Raw genomic sequence first — 27,982 nt, 5'->3', positions numbered from 1 at the left:
GGCAACGCGACGTAGCTGGGCGGCGGGCGTTGGAGATTACCACAGCCTGTCACACCCACAGCGAGGCGGCTTTCCTCTCAGCCTAAAGACTTAAGGAAAGCTGGTAACAGTCGTACTCATTTATAAAAGGAAACACAGCACCTGATCACAAGTTTTGATCCAGCAAATTCAAATTTATTTTTTACAAAAAATACATTTTGACAAATAAAAAGCATTTCCATTAGTCCACTGTTCCTCAGAGTGTAAATGTACACTGTAAATTTTCCATTTTTAATATAGACATATGCTATATTTTATGCCATCTACAATAAACTCAACTACAGAATCTGATGAAACATAATAAATAATGATAAACTGAAAACTACACAGCAAAAAAATGGAAAATAAAAACTTTTAAAAAGTCATATTTAAAAGTTATATTACAGCCACTTCTCCAAAAATCAAACATTCAATTTAGCCATAAAGCAAAGCAGTATTGCATTATCCTTATTGGTGTACTGGAACAGAAAGCATCTTGAAATCAAAATACTGTCCACTGAAAGAAACCGAGCTACAACTAAACAGAACATAATCCAATTAAACATGGACAGTTAACAGTGCAAAAGCCAAAACCCTTGGCTTTACAGAAAGGACAATTCCTAGGAACAAACACTGAATGCAGTTTCATGATTTTTTTTTAAAGCAAAAACTGTTTTTCTTGATCACTGTTTGGATGATGAATGCCACCAGATAAAAGGTAGATGGGCTCTTTGCCACCTCCTATTCCTGATGACTTCAATGGAAAAAGCATGCAGTTGGCTGAATACTGTCACCATTGTAATAGAACTAGTGGCTTAGTAATTACTGTGATTATTTAAAAGGGGAAAAAAAGAGAGGGACTCACCTATCTTACCTGTAATAAAAGACCTCTAAACATTAAGACAGCATAAACAAGTGACATTTGAACATTTTCAGCTTTAGCTTACTCTGTCGTTTAACACAACAGATAAGAAAACATGCCTCCTTCTCAAAATATTTCTACTAGTTTCTTTCTAGTTAAGCAAGGATTGAGTAGTCTGACCCTTTTATATGCAGCATGGCACATTCTGATTGAAAGGTAAGCTTCAGCACGAGAGACTCCAGGGCAGACTATTTGCTTAATGCTACAACACTTTCTTCTGAGATAAAATATGCAAATATTTGTATACATTGCAGAGCCTCTATGCCAATTATTTTCTGCATTAGACTGCCCTGATGTAAGGCTTTAAAGCCTCAACAGGTGGTGTTACAGCAGAGGTGCTCCAGGAATCCTACCCGAGCTTTGCATATGTTCTCTCCAACAGAGCACCAGCTGCTTTTGACCTGGAAAAAAGGCAGGCAAGAGCTGTACATGAATACTGACCACCTGAACTTGTGTACTGGAACATACTGGACTTATAAACCAGTACTGCTGTGTTCAATTGGGAACCATGGGGTAGAACTGATCATCCCTCTGAATGCACTCAAACACAGTCACGTTCTTGGAACTAGGAAGTAACAATCAAGTACCAAGGGCAGGACACAAACGGACATGTGGTCTCCAAGACTGAAAAGGCTGAAATATCCCATGGATTTGTTTATGCTGCAAGATTATGTACAGATAATGTCCTTTAGCAACACCAGAAAATCCAAAAGGGTGTCAAAGATCATCCATATTCGAGATAAAACCCCTAAGGAATTTTTCTTCTTTTGGTAGTAAGACATAAATATTACCAATATGGCCAAAATTTTCATCTATTAGTTACATTCCTAAACGATTAACGCAACATACAACATTGTTGATAGCAATGAAAATACTGTAGTTTACAATAAAGTTACTGAGGTTTGTTCTGGGAAGAAAATCAGCAAAGTTCTTTTTTTTTTTTTTTTTTGCATTTTCAATATATTCCACTGCTAAGATTTTGGATGAGGAAGAAAACTGCAAGTATCAACGCGTATATAAGACCAAAAGTCAACCAAAACATTTGTAGAAAAGTATTAACATTCTTAATCATAAAAATATTTGCAAATTTAATTACAAATACATTTTAAAAGCAAAGTCTTTAAGTACATCGAGGTTGGTCAATATTGACAGTGTTCGTTTAAGAGGAAGTTGAGATAATACCCACTGCATCTGTGGGAACATCTAAACGCACAGAGTATATACATTTATTGATCAAATTGCGAAATACATGAAGAGAAGAAGCAATATTTACACTTCTGAACCTATATAAAGGTTATACTGGAAGACCAAGTAGGGGTCTGCAAAAATCTTAAGATATTAAGTGCTGCTGATTTCATGCATTTGTTCTACAACTTGCCCTAAAATTTCATCCACTACGTCAATGTCATAATTTACTTGTTGCAAGTCTAGATCAGGCATGATTGTAGCCAAAAGCTGTCCAACATTCACTCGAAGGGAGCGCAGTTTCAGGCTGTGAAGAAATAATTTGAGATGTTTAGATATGAAGTTTCACATTCAAATACACAGAATGTTAATTAATAAAGTTGGAACCAACATTCAATAATGGAAAGGGTTGGTACGTGACTTCCATAAAGCTTATGCAGTTGAAACTGCAACAAGATAATTTCAAGATCTATCATTTTTTCAAAGCTTATTGTCCTGAGTTTTAGCTTTGAAGGTGTGTATTGCCTTCATTTCAAACAAATACTAAGATTTCTGCCTTTCCCAGAATGGATTAAAGGTATTTTTGAATACTTCTACTAAAGTTAGCAAATAAATATTGGCATAATGCTTTATCCTACAATATCTTTTCATTTCTTAAAACAGTATTTAAAAATATTTAATACATTTAGAATTGCAAACTACCACCATCTATGGAAACAAAAGAAGAGAAGACAAAGAGGAAAGAAAAAAAGAGAAGGTATGGAAGAGTAGTTTGGACAAAGGTTTGAAAATATCATGACAAAGTAGCAATTTTAATAAAGGGAAAATACTGTTTCTCCTCTTTTTGCTTTCTTTCATGATTCCACTGCCCTATCCTTTTCCTGATCAAATTGCTTCTAAGTCATTCATCCCTTTTCTTGAGCATTTCCTTTACCATTATTTTCTTTATTATCTCCAGTAGCCATTCTTCATAGAGTCATTACATTCCAAAGGACCTTAAGTACACCACAAGTAATGGATGCAATTTCTAATTCTTCTATGTAGAAGAAGTCAGATGTAGTAAGCAGAAAGTAGAATGCTGGCAGATACAGGGGAGACTGAATCCCGGAACAAAAACCAACAGAATCCAAACAACTATAGCTTGAAAGGGTTCTCCAGGAGTCATCCACTCCCTTCCTCCCACCCCCAACAACACATTCAAAGAATGGCTAACTCAGATTAGGTTGCTTACAACCTTCTTGTGTTCTCAAAATCTCCACAGATGGAGATTCCACAGTCTCCCTGGGACCCTTTTTCCCGGGCCCTCACTGTGAACACTATTTTTTTTCTTCTATCTCATGAGAATTTCTCTTCTTTCAGCTTGTTTCTATTGCCTCTCATCCCATCTCTGTGCTTGTGAGGAGTCAGGCTTCATCTTTTCTACACCTTCATTCAGCTGCAGAAGAAAGCATTAGGATATCGGATCTCAAGGTAGTCTTCTCTTCCCAAGGCTACTTCCCTCAGCATCCCCTTCTAAGATGCTTCAGCTCCCTAACCATCTTGGTAGCCCTCCAGTGGATTTACTCCTATATGCTAATGCCTTTCATACAGTGGGGAGCCCTAAACTGGACACAGAACTCCACATTTGCCCAACAGAGGGGAAGAATCTCTTCCATAAAACTGCTGGCAGAACTCTTGCCAATAGGGCCCAATAGGTGGCACTGGGTACTGCCACCACAAGAGGCACTGTTGATTTGCATTCATCTTCTAATCCACCTCCACCACGCCCAGGTCTTCAATTTGTACAGCTGCAGATTATTCCTAGCAAAAGTGCAAAACATCACTGTTGCCTTTGCTGAACTTCCACAATATTTCTTTCAGTCAATTTTTCCAGCTTTTCAAGGTCCCTCAACAGTAGCCCTACTGCCCAAGGTATCAGTGATTCCCTCCAAACTGTTGTCACTGTGAGCTTACCAAGTTAATTGTGCTCTGTCATCTAGGCTATTAATGAAGGCATTAACAATTACTGGCCTTGATACTGATCCCCAGGCTTAGCAGACTGGCAGTCTGCTATGCAGTTTTACAACCCACCACCTAGTCCACCGATCTAAATCATATCTCACAAAATTTTATTATAATATTATGGCAGTCTATGTTGAAAGCTTTGCTAAAACAAAGACCCACTCTCCCCTTATCCGCAGAGCTGGTCATCTCTCTGAGAAGGTTACCTACCAAGCTGGAAAGGCAATCTTTGCCCTCAGTAAATCCATGCTGATTGTTTCTAATCACCCTATCATGAGCTTGCATGCAGCTTCCAGGCAGATTTACTTCAGCATCTTCCCAGGGACTGAGGTTGTTGTACTGGCCAGTCTGTAGTTCAGATCCTCCTTTCTGCCTGCCCTGAATATAGGCAGGGCAACCCCTGTTTTTTTTTTTTTTTTTTAATTATTATTATTTATTTAAACTTGACTGCCAAAGACTTTTGGACATCATCACAAAGCCAACTCTCCATCAGTTGGCCAGCTCACTCTGATGCATCTCATCTGATTCCATGGACTTGTGTACGTTGAGTTTGCTTGCTTCCATCTTGTACACGTACTTCTTTTATGTGTTTACTATTTCTACTAATGGAGAGCAGCAAGATCCCTATTTGGAGGTGTAAACTTTTGTTTAGTTCAAAGATACATCCTGTGCATAGGCGAAGTTCCAGAGGATTGGTCTGCAGCAAGTTCTTACGGGAAAGGTCAAATCAGTTCTAAAACTGAAAACAAACTCTTTCCAGTATGGTACTATTGAGTTAAGAAATAAAAATAGCATGCAAAAGCAAAGAACATCTACACAGCATAAGCTAATGATCACCCCTCCACTTTCCTGCCTCCTTTCTCCCTCCGCTTGTTTTGCAAGCTGCATCTAGAAACTGTTGTAACATTTTCAGTATTTAAAGAAGTGTCAGTATGACATTCTATTGAGCAATTGTCAGTGCTGCTTAAACAAGTACTTAAATCAGAACTAAAATAAAAATCACTGGATGAAAAGATGAAGCGTAAGTGTTACCAACTTGTAAGTCAAAAGAGGCAGTAAAAATAATTCCAAGAACCACATTTTATTATATGATTGTCAGACATAATCTTTGTCAAGGTCTTTTAAACACAATCGACCAACCAAAATCTTAATTGGAGTAGTCTAGAAAGAACAAGATTGATACCTTTCTCCATCAGAAAAATTTACAGTGTCTTCTACATTACTGGCTGTAGAATCATTTGCACGTGCTACTGCTTGTGGAATTGAAGCTTTTAACTCTGCAATTTCTGATTTAAGTTCTTCACATTGACACGCAATTTTATTTTTCTCCACTTCCAGCAGTTCCACCTAGCAAATAAATAAAAATAAATAATTTCATACATCAATTTGTTGTGTTAAAATAAACACAACCAATACAAAACATTTGTTGACTGCTTTTATTCAGGTTTTTGGTGGCACTTTTATGATATTGCAACCTACATAAACTGTTTTAAAGTAGCCAGCTGAACACACTGCACTCTCAGCCTACTGTCACTCTCTCAAGTTTGCTTATTGCTGTCAATGGAATCCAAAAAAATCAAAAGATTCTAGGCTAGATTATATTTATTCCTCACCCTTTTAGGTGGCTTGATTAATAAGTGGACTGAATTTAACCACACAGTATGTTGTGCACTGGAACTGCTACAAAACATCCTTTTAATAAAGTGGAATGTCAAATTCTTCATTTAAAATACGCCACTGTTTTAACAGACATACCTGACTTTTGTATCCATCTCTCTCAATGGTGCATTTGTCCAGTTGCCTGAAAACATCATCCAGCTGCACAGCAATTTCATCTACCTCACTCTTACTTTCACCGTCAGCACACTTGCTGCATTCAGTTTTTAAGTTCTGCAGAGTACTGCATTGTTCTTTTAGTTTTGCTATTTCTTCTAAGGCCTGTTCATAGAGCAGGGTTGTTTCTGCCAAACTTCTTTCAGGAACATTTTCTTCTGCAAATGAAGAAACTGTCTCAGTTGACTGATGGCACATTTCTTTTTTCACATACTTATTATTCATTTCTAGTATCCTCTGTTCCAGTGTTTCTACTTGCTTGGTTAATACTTCACATTTGCTTTGGTACATCTCTTTCTCTTTGTTTACTAATTGCAGCTGATTTCTCAGTTCATTTCCAAGATCTGCAGATGTCTCAGAAAGATTATTTCCATTGTGTTGGTTAGTTTCCATTTCTGCGCCGGGAACTTGAATATCAATGTCATCTTCCACCTCCTCCTTTTTAACAACCAAATTTGGGACCTCCGTCTGCGTCGCAGAGGTCAGCTGTTCGCTTTTTGATTCTGAAGTACTTGCACTGCAAGGTTCTCTTACATCACCATTTTTTTTGTGCTCCTCCTGGTCAACATTTATACGTTCCGTTTTTACCACTGGAACGTCAGAATCTGCTGAAGGCTTTGGAGTGCTGCTCTCCTCTAAAATAATGACATCATCATCATCATCACGGCTGTTGACTGCTCTGTCATTTAAACGAGGTGTCTTTATAGCTAAAGGTGTCACACTGATGAGTATCTTCCGTTTGAGACTGAGGAAGAAAATATTAAACTGATTATTGTAGTGCTCAAATACTGCAAAGTCATTTGTTTCAAACTATGTTTAAATATCTCTATAAGCGCAATTCAAAACTACTACTCTATAACTAGAAAGGTATGTCTCCCCAACGAGTATCTTAAGATCAGTAGTCACAGTAAATACCTTTTCTGTAAAAACAACGGCTGACATCCACACACTAGATTATTACTTTCATATATTATTTTGAGAAAGATTCAAAATTTTTGGGGTAGGGAAGACCTATAAGAGAGGTTAAGGAAAACCTGTAGAATGATGTTAACACAATAAAGTCTTTTCCTAAATTAAGGCAAATCAGTAAGCATTTTTCCTTGACAGTACATTTTTATTTTTTTGTTCCTCTCACTTTTGTTCTTCACGAAGTTTCTAGGCATCGTTAACTAACATGGTTCTTCCTGTATTACCAAAAAATGACACACAAACTTTGGCAGCTATGACCCAAAGATGGGACTACACCTAACACCATTTTTGTTTAAAAATTATTAATTTTAGAAATAAATCAATCTATTTTGCACAGGTTCACTAACCTGTTATCAGAATCAGAATGAGGTGAAGATACTGATCTATTTGAAACAAGTAGAGGTCTTTTGACAGAAGCATTTGAAGTTTCTGGTAAAAGTGCTCTTGGAACAGCTTCCTTTCCACTCACAGGTGAGAATGTTCTAAAGTCTTTACTTGAGGAAACGGGTGTTTTTAAAAGCATTTCATTACTGATCTATAAGATAATGTTAAGAATGAAAAGCAACAGACGTTAGTAGAGTCTTCAGAATAAGTTTCAAGTAGTTCCACTAACTATCTGAAAACACTTAAAATTATGACAGATATTTCTTCTGTATACTGCTGTGTGGAGAAGCCTTGCAATCTCCTTGAACCCTGGCTCAATATTTTGCAATAAGAAAGGTGGACTATACCCCTTGTTAAAAACAAACAAACAAAAAAAGTTATCAGCTTAATGATCACACACACAAAAAATAAACAAAACAGGACAGAAAACAACTAAGCTCTACTGATGTGTGTTAACTGTTTCCTTCACATCTTTTCCATGCTGGTTTAAGTCATGTACTAAAAAAAAAAAATCATAAAATATTTGGAAGTAGCAAGGTTTTTTTTTTTGTTTGTTTGTTTTTTTTGTTTGTTTTTTTTTTGTTTTGTTTTTTTAATTTGCTTTTTAAATCTGGGTCACAGACTTCTGGTAGATTTCTCAGAAGACTGCAGCTGCAAACTCCTTCCCACGCAGAGATTTATTGTTGTCAGAAAGCAGCTATCTGATCTTAAAAGTGTTTCTCAAGAAATACCAATTTTAGGTACCATGTAGAATCCAGGGGAGTACTTTTTCCCAACCTGTTCTGTACCCATGTCTGAAGTCTGACCGTCATACACAAAACACGGGACAGTCACCTCTCTTAAAGTTGCTAATAATTAGTTCTGTTTGTAAACTATTTTGTTTATTTTGGACTTTTAGAAATAACTTTTCTAGTTGGATAAAACTAATTGCAGGAAAATTAATACAATCAAGTAGATAGGTTACAACAGCATGTGGAAAATCTCTTCTCCAAAAATTGAGTGGTCTGAGGTTAACAGTTACTTTGAAAGCTACATCTCACTTCAGAAATTTGATTCTGAGTTCCAATCTGCATACTCTTATCACTAGATCATTTTTATTTGCCTCTGTATTCCATTTGAATTTGAGTGCCCTCTTGCAAAACAAACTCAAAAATAGAGCCATTATAAACTCCACTCTTCCCACGCTGCCTTTTTTTTTTTTTTTAAGGGCACCTTTACTTTTATATCCTCATCACACACCCCTCTACAAAAAAATCCACTTTCAACAATTAGATATCGTGCTATAAAAACAAGGAGCAGCAACAGACATCTTTTCTAGAATTATTTTGTGAAGCAGCTTCATCCCCTTCAAACTCTTTTTTCAGTACAACATATAAAATGCACCACTGACTTCTATCATTGGACAGAAGAGACAGGGGATTTCTGGTTTACCAGTAGTGAGCGCAGCCTATACAGCAGTCAAAAAGGCTGTTGATCTCGTCAGTTGGCCACTATTTAAAGCAATCTAACTCAAAGCCTAGCCCACTGGATCAAACTGTGTAGTAGTGGTGCCAGAAAGAATAACGGCTACCAAAGTTGGTTTGCCATCAAGTTCAGGAGAGTTACCTGGTACTCTAGGCGCTTCTTCAGTTTTTCCCTGTCTCTGCACAGGAGCAAGGGGAAAGAAAAAGGAAAGTGCTTAGATTCAAAATGTTAACTAATTGTGAAACCAAAACAACCTCACTTAAATCTAAAACTAAACATCTTATTTTCAGCTATACACAATGAATTTCTAACAAGCTTTCTACTTCACTGAATGAAAATTTTCTGCATGAATTTAGAAGCTACTGCAGTTTAAATTCAGCTTAGATTTAGCTCAACTTCAAATATGTTCTCTCTCAGATTAAAATTAAAAAAAATATTTAAAAAACAGTGAAAGCGCTTTTCAGAATGTAAACCAGCAATTCATTAAGATTGCTCAAGTCATTTTTTTCCATGCATCTTAACTAAGAACCCCCAAATTCTTAAACAAATATACTGAACAAATAAACAAATATTAAACAATTCAGCTGCTTCAATGAAGTCCTTGAAAATAATAGTCACCCAGGCAAGGGCTCTTAACAGCCATAATGACTTGTTTCTCTCTAACATACCAAACTATCCTCATACAGTTTGCTGCTATGAAACACTGCCCCTCTGAGAGCTGTACCTGAACACCAACTTCTTGCTCTATTCTCCTTACTAGTTACTAAATGAGAGGCCTCTTTACCTTCAATGTCATGTCAACATGCTAATAAAAGAGAAAAGATGAACTAAGATCATCTAAGATTGCTAAGATGATTAGAGAGCTGGAGCACCTCTCCTGTGAAGAAAGGCTGAGGGAACTGGGCTTGTTTAGGTTGGAGAAGAGAAGGCTCCAGGGAGACCTCATTGTGGCCTTCCAGTACTTGAAAGGAGATTATACACAGGAGGGGGAATGACTGTTTACATGGGTTGACAGTGATAGGACAAGGGGGAATGGTTTTAAGCTAAGACAGGAGGTTTAGGTTGGATATTAGGAGGAAGATTTTCCACTCAGAGGGTGGTGACGCACTGGAGCAGGTTGCCCAGAGGGGTTGTGGATGCCCCGTCCCTGGAGGCACTCAAGGCAAGCTTGGATGTTGCTCTGGGCAGCCTGCTGCAGTGGTTGGTGAGCCTGCTTCACTGCAAGGGGGGTTGAAACTAGGTGATCTTTGAGGTCCTTTTCAACCCAGGCCATTCTGTGATTCTATGAAAAGAAAAACGCTATTATCTATCCACTGCTGTGATTAGGTCTTGACTTCAGGGCACTGTTTTCTGACTGGATAAATTCTCAGAAGAGCTGCAATTATGCCACAGGTGAGAGAAAAAGGTGTTTAGCTTTCATGTTCCTTTTCTAGCGTAGGAACACTTGAAGTCTCTGGTACTTACTTTTTCTTATAAGTTTTCTCATATGTGGGATGTATTAAGTCATCATCTTCTGGTTCTTCTGGCACATTACAATCCCTGAGTTAAGGAAAAAAAAAAGAGCTTAACATACGTGCTTACATTAGGCAATAAAATAAAAAGTAAAAGCAGTGTTTAGATATTCATCTAAATATAATTTTACCGGAATTGTGGGTCAGGGTTCAGTGAGCAGAACCACTTCTCGGGCAAATGCTCTATTCCATCTGGTAGCTTCCGCCATTTCAGACAAGCATCACATTGCACCCATGTCTGATCAGGCTGCTTTCTGTAACGGAAAAAACATATCAGAACTTCCACATGAAAAATTTATCTGCACAATCACAAATAAAGCAGTAATGACAGTACGTAACATTCTTCTGTTTGAAAGTGATACTCACTGTATCTCCTCAACTGGTAAAGCTAATGGATACTCTTCATTTTTCTTTGCTTTCATCTCATTCCAGTAGTCATTAAGCTTTTCTCCTAGTGCTGCTATTGTAAGCCTGAAAACAAGTTTTTCAGAGAATACGTGAAGTAATAAAATCTTAGCACAGAAAGAATGTTTATAAACAACAGTGAAATAATAAGTATGTGAACCACCCTAATACTTAGATTTACACAATAGTACACTTTTCACTTTTAGTAAACCCCAGAAGTTTGGAATTGTGGGAACATGTTTGTCAGATATGAAGTTAGAAGAAATCTGACTTGGGACACAGACAGTTTTTTAACTGTAATGAAGTGCTCGATTCAGAAGCACTGTGAACGTACAACGCAAACCCCGAAGCCAATTCATTAGTTCAACTCAAATCATAAAAGAAACAAGTACAAAGCTGCCTCTGTCAGTCCAGCACTGGGCTATGTATATCAATATTAAATGTAGGCTCACTATCACTCTACGCTGGCATAAAGCAATACTTTACTGACACTGCAAATGTATATTCACTTCAGTGTAGTATATAGTCTACATGCTGCTAAAAGAAGCAGGGTGGTTTTCCCCCATATTAATTTTTAGCTGGATTAGTTTTCTGATCAGGAAACTCCTCACTGTGCAACTGTATGACCATTAGAGCTGGCATACAGGAAAGAGTAACGTGGAAGAGGAATAAAGAACCTAGTCCAGCCTAGACAGTTTCCATCTGGAACACCTCTGAATTCAAGTCATGAATTTTGGTGCCTGAAGAAGGAATCAGCAAAGGGGCAGAAATGAACAGCAACACCTAGATTGATTCACGACTCTTTTGTCAGCTCACACTGATCAAGACACTACAGCATCGGTATTATGTTTCTGTTTTGGGATGGAAATTTACATTTTAAAAATCTGCAGAAGCAATCTTTTGTAAAACAAAGAAACAAGCGAAAAACCTTTACAAGAATACATACTACAAGTGCCAAAAAAAATTAAAAAATAAAACATTCAGCGCTCACTGTGCCAGCCTGCAGAAACACAGTGTACAACTTGATTAATGGAAGTGCCTATCCTATGGCATACCCATTGCCAAAGGAGCAGTTAGTGCTACCACGAAGGAAATGGTTCAGAGAACATTTGTACTGAAACAACAAGCATGAGAATGATTCCCTGCTCTGCTTTAACTTGTGTTCTCATTAACAGCTCTGCTAGCTCAATGGTGGCAGCCACAGGAACTGCTTGAAGATGGCATCACCACTGCAAAGAAGAATACAGTGAGCTATTTAAAAATACAGGCAGACTGAACTGTAACGGCTGCAGCAGTTATGTTGCCAGCTACCAGTCCTCTTCCTCCTCCACTGCAAGTTGTGGTTTCAATGGCAGGAATGACCAGAGTTATCCTGCCACAGCTCCTCAACTACTACAATTAACACTTTTGTTTGTTACAGCACTCTGATGCTGTTTCTGGGTTACTTGTATATGCAGAGCTGCATACAAACAGGCAGTTCAGGAAAGGCTTTGCAGATTGTTCAGCTGTCCTTGTCAGGGGAACACCAACAACGGACTGAAGGGCAAAATACACAGTTTGAAAAAGCTGATGACATCTCCTGCCAAAGTCAATCCCATTTATGTTTGCGAGTCAACACCCCAAAACTTTTAAGTCCACACTGAAACTAAGTCTTAGGATATAAAGAAGGAGATGTGTGCCTTTAAGCTCATCTGGTCAAAGGAGCCATAGACAAGTACAGAGATGAACCTGACATATGATAAGGGAGACAGTGACAGGAAAAATCCTGGTCAGTCACGCTAAATGGTAAGGACATGTAAATATGTTTATTTTTTCAGTTGTGAGGATAAGAAAAAGAAAGGAGACAAACACAGAATCATAAAACCCGACCAACTAGTATTAACAAAGACAATAATCAGAAACAAAACTTGGTCTTATCAAGAAACTGATAAGGATGCAAATCTGAAGGCAAAGATGTTGGAGGGAGATCAGTGGAACCACGCCAACTGGTGAGGCAACATGCAGTGCAAGAATGATCAGAAAGAAGCAGTGCAGGGGGGGGGCAGTGTCAGACAGAAAAGAGTATTAAAAAAGTACAAGCTGCATATAAAACAGGGCAGGCCAGTATACTTGACTAACCAATCACTGTGCTTGATCCCTGCAGCCTACCCTACTTATTAAATTTAAACTCTTGGCATATTCTCACTCTCTATCACATGTATGTGCACTGCAAAGACAAAGTGTCAGCTACTGGTAAGACCTGTGCGTATGAGTAGAAATATGTGCCAGCTACTGGAGTCAGACTGCAGGTGTGGAGTCAGCTGCTGCAGCAAGCAAGGCTCCTAGCCTTGTGCTGCCAGCAACTGTTGCCAGTTGCTGGGGGCAGACGGAAAAAGACAAGTGCCTGCATCTTCATCAAACTTGATGTGCATATGGATTTGCATGTGTATTAACCAGCAAACTTCAAGTTGGACTTGCCAGTGAGTAGTAGGCCCCAGGTCTAGGCCAGGGACTCAAGCATCAGTCTGTGCTGGTTTGCCCAGAGGTACCTGCAGGTGTGCTTTGTCAGGACAGTATATTTTATATCAGAAATAGTATCCTCAGCAGAAGTCGTCCTCGCAGCAGTACTAGAGAGGCATTCGTCCCTCTATACTCTGTACTGGGGAGGCCGCGCCTTGAGTACTGCGTTCAGTTCTGGGCCCTCGCTCCAGATGAGGCCCTGGACAGTGTCAAGAAAAGGGCAACGAAGCTGTGAAGAGTCTGGAGGACAAGTCTTATGAGGAGCAGCTGAGGGAACTAGGATTGTTTAGCCTGAAGAAAGAAGAGGCTCAAGGGAGACCTTATTGCTCTCTACAACCATCTGAAAGGAGGCTGTGATGAGGTGGGAGTCAGCCTCATCTCCTAGGTAGCTAGTAATAGGATGAAAGGGAATAGCCTCAAGTTGCACAAGGGGAGGTTCAGGTTGGGTATTAGGATAAATTTCTTCTCAGTAACTGAGTGATAAGGCATTGGCACAGGCTGCCCAAGGAGGTGGTGGAGTCACTGTCCCTGGAGCGAAACTGTGTGGATGTGGCACTGAGGGACGCGGTCAGTGGGCACGGCAGGAGTGCGCTGATGGTTGGACTAGGTGATCTTAGAGATCTTTTCCAACCTTAACGATTCTATGATTGTGAATGTTGCCTTGATTCCTACTGAGCAACAAGCTGGACCAGCCAGCAAGCAGTGGACCTATGGGGTGGATTAGATGACCTAGGATTTGGCCAGGGGTGCCATGTGAACAGAGGGGTTGTCACAGTACTCAGTATGCTTGTGAACATGAAGTGTGCACCTTGACTAGAGACCTTTCTCCTCAACAGGTAGAGACTGAAGAAGGGTACGTGGCTGTCAACATCCGTGCTTTATGTGAGCCCGACACATAGGTGCTGCTGATGGTAATGTATGCGCAGCCAGCCACATTGGTGTTTTGTGTATCTGCATCTCTGAGACAAGTGCTCAACTTCACTGCTAGTTAAGCCGGCAAGGGGGAAAGTGGCAGCATGGACACAGACCCTGGGCCCCCAGGCTGGGCCAGGGAGCATCCTGGGACAGAGCTGCTGGGGGGAGGCAGCTGCTCCTAACATCCCTTAACACCAAGCAGGACAGAAGATAGAAAACAGCCTTACCATCTTGAAAGGAAAGAAAATTAAACACAGCGAAAACCAAACAACCCCTAGGAAATTGTGATGAATCATTATGAATCGTCAACCACGTGGGATTCACATCTCACAGTTTTAGTCATCTGCTACACAAACATCCAAATCTAAGCTAGTTATTCTGGGCAGTGAAGGGCAGAGTTGCAACCAACTGCTTTTAGGACATTTGCTTAAAAATGGTGATTATCATACCCTTGATTTCACTGACTGTACAATTAACATGTTACAATCAGCATAGATGTTAACATCCTACCCCTACTGTTTAAAACAGTCATGCAGTTTAATGATGGAATGTAAGTATTTATTCTTAATACTTAAAAGGGACAGAAACTTTTATGGTCAAATATCTCCCAGTGAACAATACTATTCAATGAAAAGTCTATATAAAACACACATTTACCTGTATTCATTTGTGTAGTCAAAATCTTGTTTGTTATGAGTTGGTTTTAGGAAGTTGCACTCGATAATCCCAACTACACCAACACCCATGTTGTTAGCCTGTTAAAAAAAATAAAGATTTATCAGGAAAAACAAAACAAATAGTACATAGAACTCTAAGATCTTGACAGAAGTAATTATCATTTATATATACACCAAGTTAAAATAACCTCCTGCTTTATGAATAATCTCCAAAAGATCTCGACACAAACCCACCAGATAAAAAAATACACTACAGTCCATCCCTCTTTTTGTCCTGAAAGGCACACTGAATTCTCTATCTTCTGCATTAAGTTTAGTTTCAAAAATTAAAGAACTGCATACAACTCAATGCAATTTTTAACTGCTGTGCAAACTGAAATAAGATGTATTAACAAAATCACACTAGTTTTCATCTGTACTCTTTTTTTAAAATCAGCATTTGAGTGAAAACGATTTCTAATGACATTAAAATATTTTTCAGCTTAAATTCCTACCTTTAGCTGACAGCCAACTCTTTCATAAGCTTTGATGAGTCTGTTCTTATGATACATCATTATTCCATAGTGATCTTTGTTTCTACAGTTAAATCCAAACGTAATTCTTACGGTTTTAGCCTTTTATCAGGAATTAAGGAAAAGTCTGGTTAATGTCATGTGACACAAAAATATATCTATGCACTTCGAGGGCTCATTCTAAAGTGGGTCCAGGTATTTTTTTTTTAATACTGAGATAGTTCCTTTGGTATGTCTTCACAGAAAAGATAAAAAAAATTATTAAAAAAACACCTATAAGGACAGCTGCAACATCCCCAGCAGAATCTAGACAGCTTACATACAAAGTCTCACCATTAAATTCAGCATGCAATGATCATATTATCAAAGGATACATTCAAAAATTTTGGCCTATATATATCACGTTCAATGAAAGCAAGGCTCTTGGAAACCAGCTGCGTTTTCACTTTTTGTCCTCGCAGAATGATCTGCATTCTTGGCTTCAGATACAAAATACTGCAGTAAGCCTACAAAATATACAATAATTCCCATTATTCAAAACAACAGCAATGAGATCCTCACTGCCACCCCCTAAAAAGACTACACTCATCTAAAAATCCTGAGGAAATGTGGTTTGTGAAGTATTTATCATGTTTGGAAAGACAAACCCAGATTTTAATTAAGATGTTATGAACTGTTTTTTTTTCCTCCTCCAATTTGACTCCACAAAACACAGGAAACTCAAATGCACATACATAATACAAATCACATTAATAGCAATGGAAAGATAACTTTGGTGATTATAGCAAGTTATTCAGGTGCCTGAAGATACAGTTTTACCATTGTAAGAGTTTTTAATCGTGTTCAAATATACAAGCCTATATTCTTTTTCCCTATTTAGAGCTTAAAAATTGTATCACAAACTTTAAAAGAAAAAGCAGCTGTTAACTTTGTTCCAAATGACTTACAAACTATACGATCTCCTTCTAAGTGGGTCAATCCGTGCATTTTAACCTGCATTTCATTTGCCATATTTGAAGGAAATTTATGACTTCAGTGAGTCTTCGGCTAATTGAAAGTTGTACTTGAGCTGGAACAATACTTACAAATATTATTCAGAAGTACTCAGAACACCTAGTAATTCCAGGTGCACTTTCTTGTAAGAGACACATTCAGAGACTATGGGTCAGCAGTGTAAACAATGGCTGCAATACTTAGCCCGCAGTCAGGGCTAGGGCTTTTCTATATGCAGGTCTTGAAACAGAGCTACTTTCTAGTTCCTTGATCTCTTCTGGAGCCTGAAGAGGACACTTATCTGCTGAAAACTAGCAAAACTGTATCTGCAAGACTATGTAAAAAAACAGAAATTTTCTTCTAAAAAAGAAAAAACCAGCAGATGTCTACACAAGCCCATAAACACATTTTATGTTTTCCAAATACTGTTGACCCATTGCTCTAACATTTAAATTCTGACTTTGTCTTCTTTCCAATCAACACTTCTATGGTGTGGTATATTACATTAAAACAAAAGCATACATCTTCTGGTTTCCACAAAACAAGTAAATAACTGAAAAAAAAAAACTGAAAAAAAAATACATACTCTTAGTGAGTAGTCACTTTCTGGAACAATCTGGTCCAGTCTCTCTTGTTTTTTATATCCTCTTTTCCCTGTTTCATCTAAGTCTTCCGGAATCCTGATGTCATATTTATCCTTGTCGAAGTCAAATTCTGTTTTATCATTTTTATCTCTAAGAAATAAGATAAAAAATTCTAATTATGAGAGAAAAAAAGACTGAGGTGAACTTGATATCTCAGAACTAATTATTTGTCATTTTTGCCTAATTAAGGTGCTTGCTCCAAGTTACAGTTCTGCTTATAACTTCCAGATATACTCCTTATCCTTTCTGACCACAAGACTTCTATAATAAGAGCAACATCCTTGAAATAGGAGCTCAAGTCCAAAACAGTAATCAATCAATAGAGACTAGATGAAGACTAGGTGTCCTTAGAAAACCCTATGCCCAAACATGGACGAAGTGAGAAGGGAAGACACCTCCCCAAACAACCACTGAAGACTCCCACACAAGTGCAGAAGACTCAATTATGTTTGTGTAGCCTTGTACTAGTATAATCTTATGAATATGTAGTAGGTAGGTGTGACTTATTTATTAGACAGGTGTATATTAAAAATTTTCAACTATAAATAGAAGATATGAAGACTCAGGTCATGTGATTTGTGACCCACCTTGCACCCTGCGCAGAAAGAAAGCAGTGTCTGCTCTCTAAACACTTACTGGCCTGTAAAACCATTTGAAATTGCTTCTTATGGATATCTTGCTATTTCACATATTTAAAACTGCAGTAAACTAAACACTTAAGAGCATAACACAAGGTAACACGTTCCCAAACAATTAGCTCCATCACTGTTAAAGGCAAGCTAGAACTATTCCAGATGGATCATCAGGCAGGCTCCCTGCAAGTAAGGGAGCAGCAACCACGTAAGGAGAAAAGGGAAAGGAGATGGGAAATGATAACATCCAGCTGCCACACTGCTGCAACAGCTGTTTAAAGAAAGAAAACAGCAAGTCCAAGCTACAAAAGGCTGAAAATCCATTCTCCTGTGAATAATCCCACACGCATACATAGATGAACATAGTTAACTGCATCTATTTACTAGGACTTCTGTTTGTATTATGATAAACAGTTAAGAAGTTTAAAAAGGTCCAAGTCTTTCCCCACTGGTTTGGGATACCAGATTTATAATTAATGTATTTTAATTTTTCTTCTGCAATAGTAACAATATTTTACCAAAATGAAATATGAAGTCCTTTACATTCTCCTTCAGTCAAATGAATTTAAATCTAATTTCACCAACTGCAGCTAACACTCCAGTCTTCTAGAGTTACTCTGCAAAAAAAAAACCCTTGTGAACTTGCATACACTGAAGAGATAATGCAAATGAAAGAAAAGATATGAGCAACCAGGCCTCATCTTACCTTCTAAGATTCCAAATTATGATTCTCGTTCCTTTTTTCCCCATTATAGCATCTAGCTCTGCCAGTAATTTCTCCTCGGTAGAAAATAAAGAATGCGTTAAGATGGCCTTCAAACTGTTTTTGGATTCTGCTGGATCACTTATCTGTCGTAAGCAAAACGTTAAGGAGAATAAGTGGAAAAAAAAAATTCAGAAGATGAGTAAACTTCTGCAACAGGACACTGCACCCCTCAGATGCTCTCATTCCACATCTCAAAAGTAAAAGTTTTTAACACATTATAACTTAAATAAATTCTAAGATGGGCAGAAGCTTATCTGTAAAAGAAGACAAGGAGATATCCTTTAATGATGTTACTAACCAAGATTGACATACATACACACAAACTTCTTGTTCAGAAACTGTCGAAAGGATATGTTGGTGGTTGAATGTCACTATAGGAACCATGACATGTTCTGCTTTTGTCACTTCGAGGTAAGTCTGAGATAAGAGACCAACACTCATGGTTTCTCCATTCTTGGTGAAGACTATTGCATCTTTTCCCAGGCGCATGGACCCTGATTTAAACCCGTTTCCATACAGTCCCACTGGAACACGGCCATTCATCACAGATTTCTCACTGAAGCCGAAGCTGAAAAGAAAAAAATGATATTGGAAGAGCAGAAGCCCCCCAGACAACTGAAAACCCAAAGAATGCACGCAAAGTGCATCAAATTTGTCTTAACCATATTGAGTCCATCTCTCGTTCTAGAGACTGGGAACTACTATTCAATTAAACAGTGAGCAGCTACACAGATTCTGAGAATCAACACCTATATAACATTCCTAAAACCACACCGCAAGAATTTAGAGAAACTTAGATTCATCTTTTAATTACCTAAAAGATATCATCTGCCTGGAATCAAACAAAGGTACATTCCCATATGTTTCTAATACTTATCCACTGGTTTTGCAATGAATTCTGAAAAAAGCCCCTTAGGTTACTTTCCTCCTTAGTCACTTCCCCTGTTTCCTTAAACATATGCAATCTACACATTTTCTATAGGTAACCACACATTACTTTTGAAGACAAATGGATAACTGCATCTGGAGTGTGGAATTTAACAAATAAGCTATTAACTACTGCAGAAAAAGGAAACGTTCATTTGAATTCAAGTTTCCTCAAATTTATATCCAGAGATTTATCTGGAAGCAGACGAATGTCTTTCACACTAGAAGAGAACCTGAACAGCAGCCTCTTTGCTAACTGCAGGAAAAAGCTGCAGAAAGAACAATTCAAACACTTTAGGATATTAAAAGGTAAAATGATAATCAACATCAATTTAATTTCCATTCCCTTACCTTTTCCACAGTGCATTTTCAACACTCCAGAGTACTGGATTGAATTGAACATCCCTCGCCTCTCATTCGCAAACTTAGTCTAAAACATCTTTAAACGGGGGAAAATATTCTCCTTACTTCCACTGAAGGGCACCACAGAGAGTTTACACTGTACACGCCCTACACAGAAAGTTAAACGGGAATGCTGATGGAAAGGATAAAAGGAAATCAGAAGACAAAATACATGGGCAAAGCTATGTGAAAGCTGTACTACCATCTCTGTTCTAGAGCCTCACTTGGGTAATCACTCACCCTCAGTAGTGCTAAATAAAAAAATGAGCAGAGTAGATCACGTGTGAGAGAAAGGAGTTAAACAGCAACAAAAATAGAAATTGGAATTGTTACACAAAAAAATACACAAAAGAGGTTATCCACCTTAGCATTTTGTGCAGCTTCTCTGAGTTCATACCATTTCCATTATCAGTGAACGTCAAGCATATATTGTTGTTTATCACTGTTTTGTCTATCCATATCTGTTTAGCACTCACATCTGGATCATAAGCGTTATCTGAAGAGGGAAAAAAGTAAACAAGAACAGGATACTAAAAAAAAGGAATCATAGAAAAGTAAACACTTAAAACATGTTTATACTGAAAGCACTTAATTCCAGCGAAGATCCCAGACAGCAACTCTTTCCAAGGTATTTCAACGCATACATGACATGTAACACAGCCTTATCTGGTAGCCATACACACATAATCTAGCCACCAAACATCAGTCTTGCAATGCTGTAGCTATATGGAATTGCTGTCCCTAACTTTATGACAGTAATATACTTCATCAAAGAGATGTTTGTGCAGTATTACATTGTGGGCTCCCAATTTTGCACTTCTTGTAATCCTATGACCTGCCGAGTCGCACTGTGAACTAATGGAGCTCTACAATTGTAGCAGTTTTTCATCTCTGCAGTCAGGTATGTGATAGTTGCAGGAATTATGTACTCACTCAGATTCCTCAGGAAAGTCATGGTAAGTCATGGTATATCAGTCAAGTTCCACACAGAAACCCAAAGCTTTTCAATTAGAAGTTTTTAATAAAGGAAACGCTGCGCTAAAAATGAAGTCTCCTAAAATACCATCCTCTTTATAGTTGACAACAGTAGATCAAAACGTTACAGTGAAACAGCTCTATCGAAAGCCAGCAAATCTTGCCTGAAAACAAGAAAAGTTTTCTAGCTACTGCAAATGATAACTCAGCCAAAAACTTTGGCTAAGATGAGCGGCTGAAACAGAGAACAGAAAACAAAAACCAGACGAGTTTCTACTTTTGCTTTCTGCCTCCCACGCAGCTGTTGCAAAATTCACTTTACTCCCAGCCACTGAAACACCTCTTTTGACTGGCCTTCAGGTGGCAAGTTTATTGTCCACACTCCAGATGAGGGCACATATACATGGCCACAAAAATATCTTACCTAATCAGTCATTAAAAACAAAAACAAAAGCAAAAGCCTGAAGCCCAAGTGCTGGAGGTCTAAGTGAAAAGAATTACTGCTGCTCCACTTCATTACCAGCAGAGCTGACAGCCACAAACATGTATCTTGCTACTGCAAGTTGTTCAGAGCTAAGGCGGCAAAACTTCTGTAGAAGTATAAAATGCTTTACCTTAAACTTCCTATTTGCAGGATTTGAAAGAGCTATGAAAGAACTTGTGTCCCTGTCTCACTATCTGTTCTGCAGGTTTAACTGAAAGGCAAAAATACACAGCTCAGGCCAACACAGCAGCCATAAAAAGGAATCACAGCTCACAGCTTGCTGTCTGTGAGCATAAACTACAAATTGCACCTACAGTGAAAAAGTTCATGAAAATAGTTTGGCATCAACAAAAGAGGACATTTCAAGTACAATCAGTTTGAAAATATTTTAAGTCAATTTATCATAGAATCATAGAATTGCCTGGGTTGAAAAGGACCTCAAAGATCACCTAGTTTCAACCCCTCTGCTGAGTGCAGGGTTGCCAGCCCTCCCCTGCAAGTATCACAAATAGTTCACTTACATTTAAACTGACTGAGGTCCAACAGAAATCACCAGTATAATCACCAAAACGTTGACATGAGGGACTAAGGCTTAAAAAGCAACTTTCAGCATATAGACCATTAACATTTTAATAAGTGAACAAAATAAAACTCAAGCCTCCATAATGTAGCCCAATTAATATTACTCGATATTTGGCATAAGGTATAGCTGCACATAGAAATCTGAAAGACAGATTACAAAAACAAGATGACTAACTAGTCATGTCACAGTTATGCTTCTGAATCTTTGTTAAAGCAAAGCATATGACAAAACAGAGGCAAAAGGAAGGAAGAAGGCATGTTTACATGCCTTACACAGCACACGTTTCTTAATTCCAACCAGGTATGGCACGACAAGATAAGACAGCTGAAATGACTTAGCTTTTCAGCCATGACTCATCACCAAAACAGCTAGTCCTTCCCATAGCCACATGGTTATGATTTCCTTCTTTGTGACAATTCTGGCCTTACCTAGCAGAAAATTTATTAGGTTACTCCTCTTCTGGATTAACAACTGACAAAACTAGTGCAGAGGAAACAAAGGAATGTGTGACCAGAAGAGCTGCTCCCTTTGGCAGCAGCAAACTGCTAGATCAACAGGTCTTTCCATACCACACCTTTACTTTGAGGAAACAGAGGAAGTACACTAATCATCCCCCAACTTAAGAAACAAGGAAGAATATGTGGTTAACAGTTATTCAAAATGAAAGACAAAATGACAAATGGGATCTAATAAATCAAACATACACTCAAACCCTAACAAACAGCAGATGATAAAGGCAATAACAGAACTCCTAGGACACTGATGGATGGACTGTTAAAAGGAACCACTCAAGCATAACCCTTCAGCCAGGAACTCCATAACCCAAAAGAAAATAAGGATGTTTAAGGGGTACTGTGCCAACATGAAGAAATTACTGTGAGATGTTTTGGAGAAAGCACTGAAGTGAAGGGAAAGCTCCAATGGATGGAAAAAGCACAGGATAATGGGGGTGGAGGAACAAGGGGAATAACACAGGCTGGTTGCGTGCAAGCTGGTCAGTATGCTTTCATGGTTGGACCCTTTGCCACTTAGTTAGAAACAGAGATTAATAAAAATGTATAACAATTTCCTACATGAGCACGCTCTCTCACCTGAATGTGTGCCTGTATGTATTTGTCCTAACAAAATTCAAACCTAGTTAACCACATCAAGCTGGAACAGAATACGGCTTTACTTGATGAAACAAAAAATTACAACTGGAAAAAAATGTATTACAAGCAAGTATTAGTGATCCACGTACCTATAAGCTCAGCAACTGCACTGAAGGGCCAGGTGTGACTGGTAGAGTTGGTATGCAAGAACTTTGGGCAAAGCTGAAATAAAACGGAAAAAATAGCATTAGTTTGCAATCCAACGTGAAGTTACAAAAAACCATCAATGCCTCCACCCAAACTAACAACCTTAACACAAGCTCTCAAATACTAAAAATGTAAATTTTAAACCACGAGTATTAATCTGGAAAAAGAGAAAGACACCTAATATACCCAGTGACTGTCTAACGTCACTGCTCCTTTTGCCCATATTGATCAAAACTGCCTGTTACTGGGACCTGTCAGATACTTCCAAATGGTAGTTTGTACTGCTGGCAATTCAGGCTCGTATATTGCAGCCTCATTTATGATCAGATGTAACTACAGGAATGCAAGCACTACTAGGACTAGATGGCAAAGTGCACAATAAGATACATATTTATGTGACATATTTTATAGATGTCAGTGATAAAAGTATCCTCAAGTCATTTATGAAAGCCTAGGTTTGTATACATTCACCTAGATCAAAAGAACAGGAAAAGCAGAACTAGGGATCACATAACTTAAGGATTTGTCAGTTTGTCAGCTCGACATCAATTGCCAAGAAATCTCACCTTGATTCAAAGGTCACAGAGAGCACAGGACACACTTTCAGACTGTAGCTTAACCCCGCTATTTCTCCACCAAGCTAGACTGCAAGTACAGATAGACACTAGATGCTTTACTGCAATGTGTTTTAAAATTACTGTTTTTATAAACTCTGGTGAATGGAATCAGCTCAAGTCACTGTGCTCTTTTAAAATTCCTAATAGATGCCTACAAATAATTTAGAATCTAAGACATCAAGCCCAATTACTGGAACATCACGTACACCACGGCACTTGACTGAATGGAGCTTTCTGTTTCCTCCTCTACCATATGACAGCTCAGCAGATCTTAAGATCTCTGTGTTGTTCTCCTCATTTTCAGAGTGCTGGCAGCAGTTGTTCCTTTGCTTTCTAAGCCTGATCATCAAAATACACCAGCAACAACTGGATTCTTTTTCCACTCCAAATTTTTCTTAGTCCAAACGTGACATGAATACTTACACACACACACACAAAACCCAAGCAAAAAATAAATAACCCTCACAAAGATACACATTTAAGTATTGGGCATCTACTCAGCTTGCTGCTAGCCAGTGAAGAACTATCATACAGAAGTCAGACTGGGACCAACACAGTAAATACTGGCATTGTAACCTCAACAATACGGATATGGGAAGAAGACTCCACTGCAGTTTTGAAAGGTGTGAATTCAAAGTTGTGAGCCTCCCCCAGTCAGACAATGCTGAGGAAAGAAAGAACTTCAGCATCCCTCAGGCTGACATAATCAGAGCTAAGCGTCCTCTTTTCTGTGAGGCAAAGTGTGTATCAGCATGGCAAGAAAAACTCTTCAAGCAGTGCCTGGGTAATGCAATGCCTCTCCATCCCTCGTATCACTGCTGCACACCACTGACTAACTTTGAAAAGAAACATCTTTTACAAACAAAGAATTATGCGAGTCCTTTCTGGATGGCTGTTTCAAATTGTAAGGTTGTGAAAAAAACTGAGAGGTGGTCCACAGCCACATGAACGTGAACAGTTATACAAAACTAGAAGATACGGGCTAGGACACGAGATCTTCAAGAGATTGTTTATTGGCTCTAAAGCTCCCTCAGCTAAACGTGAGTATCCTGGAGGGCGGTTTACAGGAAAGGCTACCTCACAGCAGATAGCATCGTTTGCTAATGGAAGGCTGTGAAACAAGGATACACAACAAAACCAGATTAAGAAGATGGAGAAGAGTGGTTTTAGGGCACTCCCTAGCTTGTTTCAAAGCATATCCAGCTGCCAGCACAACTGAGGGGAAACCCAGTGGGAAATATTTAAGACCATTTAGCTTTATGAATTATGCAGCACCAAGGAGCACAGTCCGAGAGTTAATCCTCAGGTGAATGCTCACTTTTGGCTATGTCAGTACGGCTGTGGTTGAGATGATCCAGCTGCTCTGTACACTGAACCAAAAAGATTTTGCCAGAGAGTGGGTTTTGGTTAGCTGTTCCATTTTGGGTCCTGAGACCAAGCGCAGTAAATTCCCTTCTGAAAATCCAACTAAACTTCAAACTGTATCTATAGTTCATATGACAGAAAGACTCACTGCACCAGGAAAAGCATCTCCTACAATTACAAACAGTAAATATTTAAGAATAAAGCAGCAACTGTGGGAATTTTAGTGTTCCAAGAAAATCTGAACTATTCCATCTCTTCCACGTCATCTCATGTGCAATCATAGAATTGCTCATGATGGAAAGGACCTTCAAGATCATCAAGTCCAACCGCAACCTAACCATACTACCGTAACTCTAACAACCCACCACTAAATCATGTCCCTGAGCACCACATCCAAATGGTTTTTAAACACATCCAGGGATGGTGACTCAATCACCTCCCTGGGGAGCCTGTTCCAGTGCTTAACAACCCCTTCTGTAAAGAAGTTTTTTCTGATATCCAACCTAAACCTCCCCTGGCACAACTTGAGGCCATTTCCCCTTGTCCTGTCACCAGTGAGAAGAGACCAGCCCCGCTCTCACTGCAATCACCTTTCAGGGATTTGAAGAGAGCAATGAGGTCTCCCCTCAGCCTCCTCCTCCCCAGACTAAACAGCCCCAGTTCCTTTAGTCTCTCCTCGTAGGGCATATTCTCCAAGCCCATCACCAGCCTTGTTGCCCTTCTTTGGACCTGCTCCAGCACCTCAATGTCCTTTCTGTATTGAGGCACCAAAACTGAACACAGTACTCCAGGTGGGGCCTCACCAATGCCGAGTACAGGGGCCCTAGTCCGGCTCACCACACCATTCCTGATCCAAGCCAGGATGCCATTGGCCTTCTTGGCCACCTGGGCACACTGCTGGCTCATATTCAGCTGACTGTCCATCAGCACACCAAGGTCCCTTTCCATCAGGCAGCTTTCCAGCCACTCCTCCCCAAGCCTGTAGGGTTGCCTGGGGTTGTTGTGAGCAAAATGGAGGACCCGACACTTGGCCCTACTGAAACTCATACAGAAATCATCACTACTGAGCAAACAGCCTCGCTTTTTAGAGCTATTTTGCAGCTTCTGGCTGAACAACCACTGTCATTCTCCTCCTTCTGCTTTTCTTCCATCTGGCTGCTTGTTTCCTTTCTGCTACATTCTCCTTTCCTCCTCCCTCCCAGTTATGCTGGTACGCTTACATGGCCACACAATGAACTACATCAGGAAGCTGATGCAAATTACAACTCATTTTTTTAAATTGTATTTTTAACCTGGATCACTTCCACAATACGTCTCATGGTGCAACTGAGCAAAAATTTTACAAGAGCAACAGCAAGAGATAAATGCCAGGGTGAGAACGAACTGCCAGGCTTCGTCACACCACCCGTATTGTTCCTGCATGCCTCTGAAACTAATGCATGTATTCTGGTGAAGCCTAACTTATTTCCGAAGAGCAGCGGTTGACAGAAGAGACCGGCTGCCCGCCCTACATTGCTCTTCGCTGGAAAACAGTGTCCTAAGGCACAGAAAGGTGCTATCTGTTAAAACAACAGTTACCAGCTGTGCTATCTCTTCACTGAAAACCTACATAAATAAATAAGTAATTTATAGTTGTGACTGGAAATACACTGAATGAAAATTTTAAGTTACGGCTATTGACAAAAAACACCCTAAATATAGTTCAGAAAGTTACCAGTTGCTGTCAGCTACACCAATTCTGGTTGAGATATCTCATCTGCAAGTTTGCCAATGTGATTTCTTCCCGAGACAGATTTTAAACCATAGCCCAAGTCATGTTACCCACAACAGATGGTAACACAGGCACACTTTTCCCTTGAGGAAAACTACTAACACATTCAAAAGCGAAAGGGAGGTTTCACCCCTCCTTTATTTTTTTTTTAAGCATTATGTCATCTAAAATAGCCAGGTGAGCCCTTCCCTAATAAAATCAGGCACTCACAGCAATTAAAGCACTGAAATGAAAGTGCAATTCCCCAACTTCAAGAAGGTGACATTTACAGATAACCTCTGCAATCATGCCAATTAATTTAAGGTAATTTAAGTAGCGCTGCGAGCATACTGATGCATCATAAATCATCAAATATCCCGAGTTGGAAGGGACCCATAAAGATGACCCAGTCCAACACGTGAGGTATGCTTTACGCTCCAACACCTGAGCAGCTGCTGTATTGTAAGGATCCAGCTTCCCTCCACCACTCAATTCCAAATTTCAGAGTAAGGCCCCGAGCCACGTGTTTGCGTCGCTCATGTTACTTAGAGACGCACACAGCACACATGAGAAAGTCCCTCAAAAATAGCCAGTTTCAGCCACGGCATACCGAGCAACCGAAAGAGCTGTGGCAACCTCCGCTCGCACTGTAAATAAAGAAGCGATCAGCTGCAGAGGAAGGACGGCAGCGAGCAGTGCGAGACCGAGGAGCGCGGCGCAACTGCGGGTTTGGCGGCGCCCACCCCCACCGCCCTCGGCTGGAAAGGCGGCCCGGCCTCCTCCCGCCGGGAGCCGTCTCCCTGCAAGGGCCGGGAACGCCCGCCCGCAACCCGCGGGACACCCAGGCACAGCCCCGGGCACAGCGAGCTGCCCTGCAGCCTCCCGCTTCGGCTGAGGAGCGGCGGCCGCCGTCCAATCGCCCGCTTCCTCCTCCCAGAGGCGTTCGGCGGGAGCTTCCCTCAGCCTCCGCGGCCCCGCGCAGCCACCCCCGCTCGCCCCTCCTCCTCCCTCGGTGAGGGTCGCCCGGCCCCTCAGGGGCCCCTCCGTCGTCCCCGGGCCCCACGTTGAGGCGCTCACCGCGCTGAGGCGGATGCCGCCCTGAGTTTTCGCCGCCATCTTTTGTGCCGCAGCGAGAGCCGGGGCGGGAAGGAGCAGGGAATGGGGGCGCCGGGGAGCGCTCAAAGCGCGCACATCCGCCTCGCCCCCTCCCGGCGCGCTTCCGCCGCCAACCGCAACCTCTTCCGGGAGGGG

General features: G+C 39.9%; 1 protein-coding gene across 3 annotated transcripts; it reads right to left on the bottom strand.

The window, feature by feature from the left end:
- MORC3 (MORC family CW-type zinc finger 3) lies at positions 153–27,972 on the bottom strand. Of its 3 annotated transcripts, none has more exons than XM_021405202.1 (17): positions 27,809–27,971; positions 22,942–23,014; positions 20,023–20,155; positions 18,684–18,898; positions 18,271–18,418; positions 16,875–17,022; positions 15,670–15,801; positions 15,278–15,397; positions 14,764–14,861; positions 10,654–10,758; positions 10,419–10,541; positions 10,241–10,315; positions 8,918–8,954; positions 7,276–7,463; positions 5,882–6,704; positions 5,310–5,473; positions 153–2,432 (listed from the first exon to the last, which is right to left on the bottom strand). In XM_021405202.1, exons 1-17 carry the CDS (start codon positions 27,845–27,847, stop codon positions 2,279–2,281), a joined length of 2,775 nt encoding a protein of 924 aa, XP_021260877.1. In that variant the 5' UTR covers positions 27,848–27,971; the 3' UTR covers positions 153–2,278. The 3 variants fall into 3 exon arrangements, with proteins under 3 accessions (XP_021260877.1, XP_021260897.1, XP_021260887.1); XM_021405212.1 differs by lacking the exon at positions 153–2,432 and adding an exon at positions 4,505–4,865 and having other exon boundaries at positions 27,809–27,972; XM_021405222.1 differs by lacking the exons at positions 22,942–23,014; positions 27,809–27,971 and having other exon boundaries at positions 20,057–20,155.

This window comes from Numida meleagris, chromosome 1 (assembly GCF_002078875.1).
Source record: "Numida meleagris isolate 19003 breed g44 Domestic line chromosome 1, NumMel1.0, whole genome shotgun sequence".
Taxonomy (NCBI): Eukaryota; Metazoa; Chordata; class Aves; order Galliformes; family Numididae; genus Numida; species Numida meleagris.
This window is presented reverse-complemented; position numbering and strand designations above follow the sequence as displayed.

Excerpts from the sequence above, each read along its gene's own strand:
- MORC3 (XM_021405202.1), bottom strand. The coding sequence starts at position 27,847 with ATGGCGGCGAAAACTCAGGGCGGCATCCGCCTCAGCGCG. Across the intron at positions 15,802-16,874 it reads AAAGTGACTACTCACTAAGA|GCTTACTGCAGTATTTTGTA; the intron begins GTATGTATTTTT and ends TATATTTTGTAG. Across the intron at positions 7,464-8,917 it reads AGAAGCGCCTAGAGTACCAG|ATCAGTAATGAAATGCTTTT; the intron begins GTAACTCTCCTG and ends ATTATCTTATAG.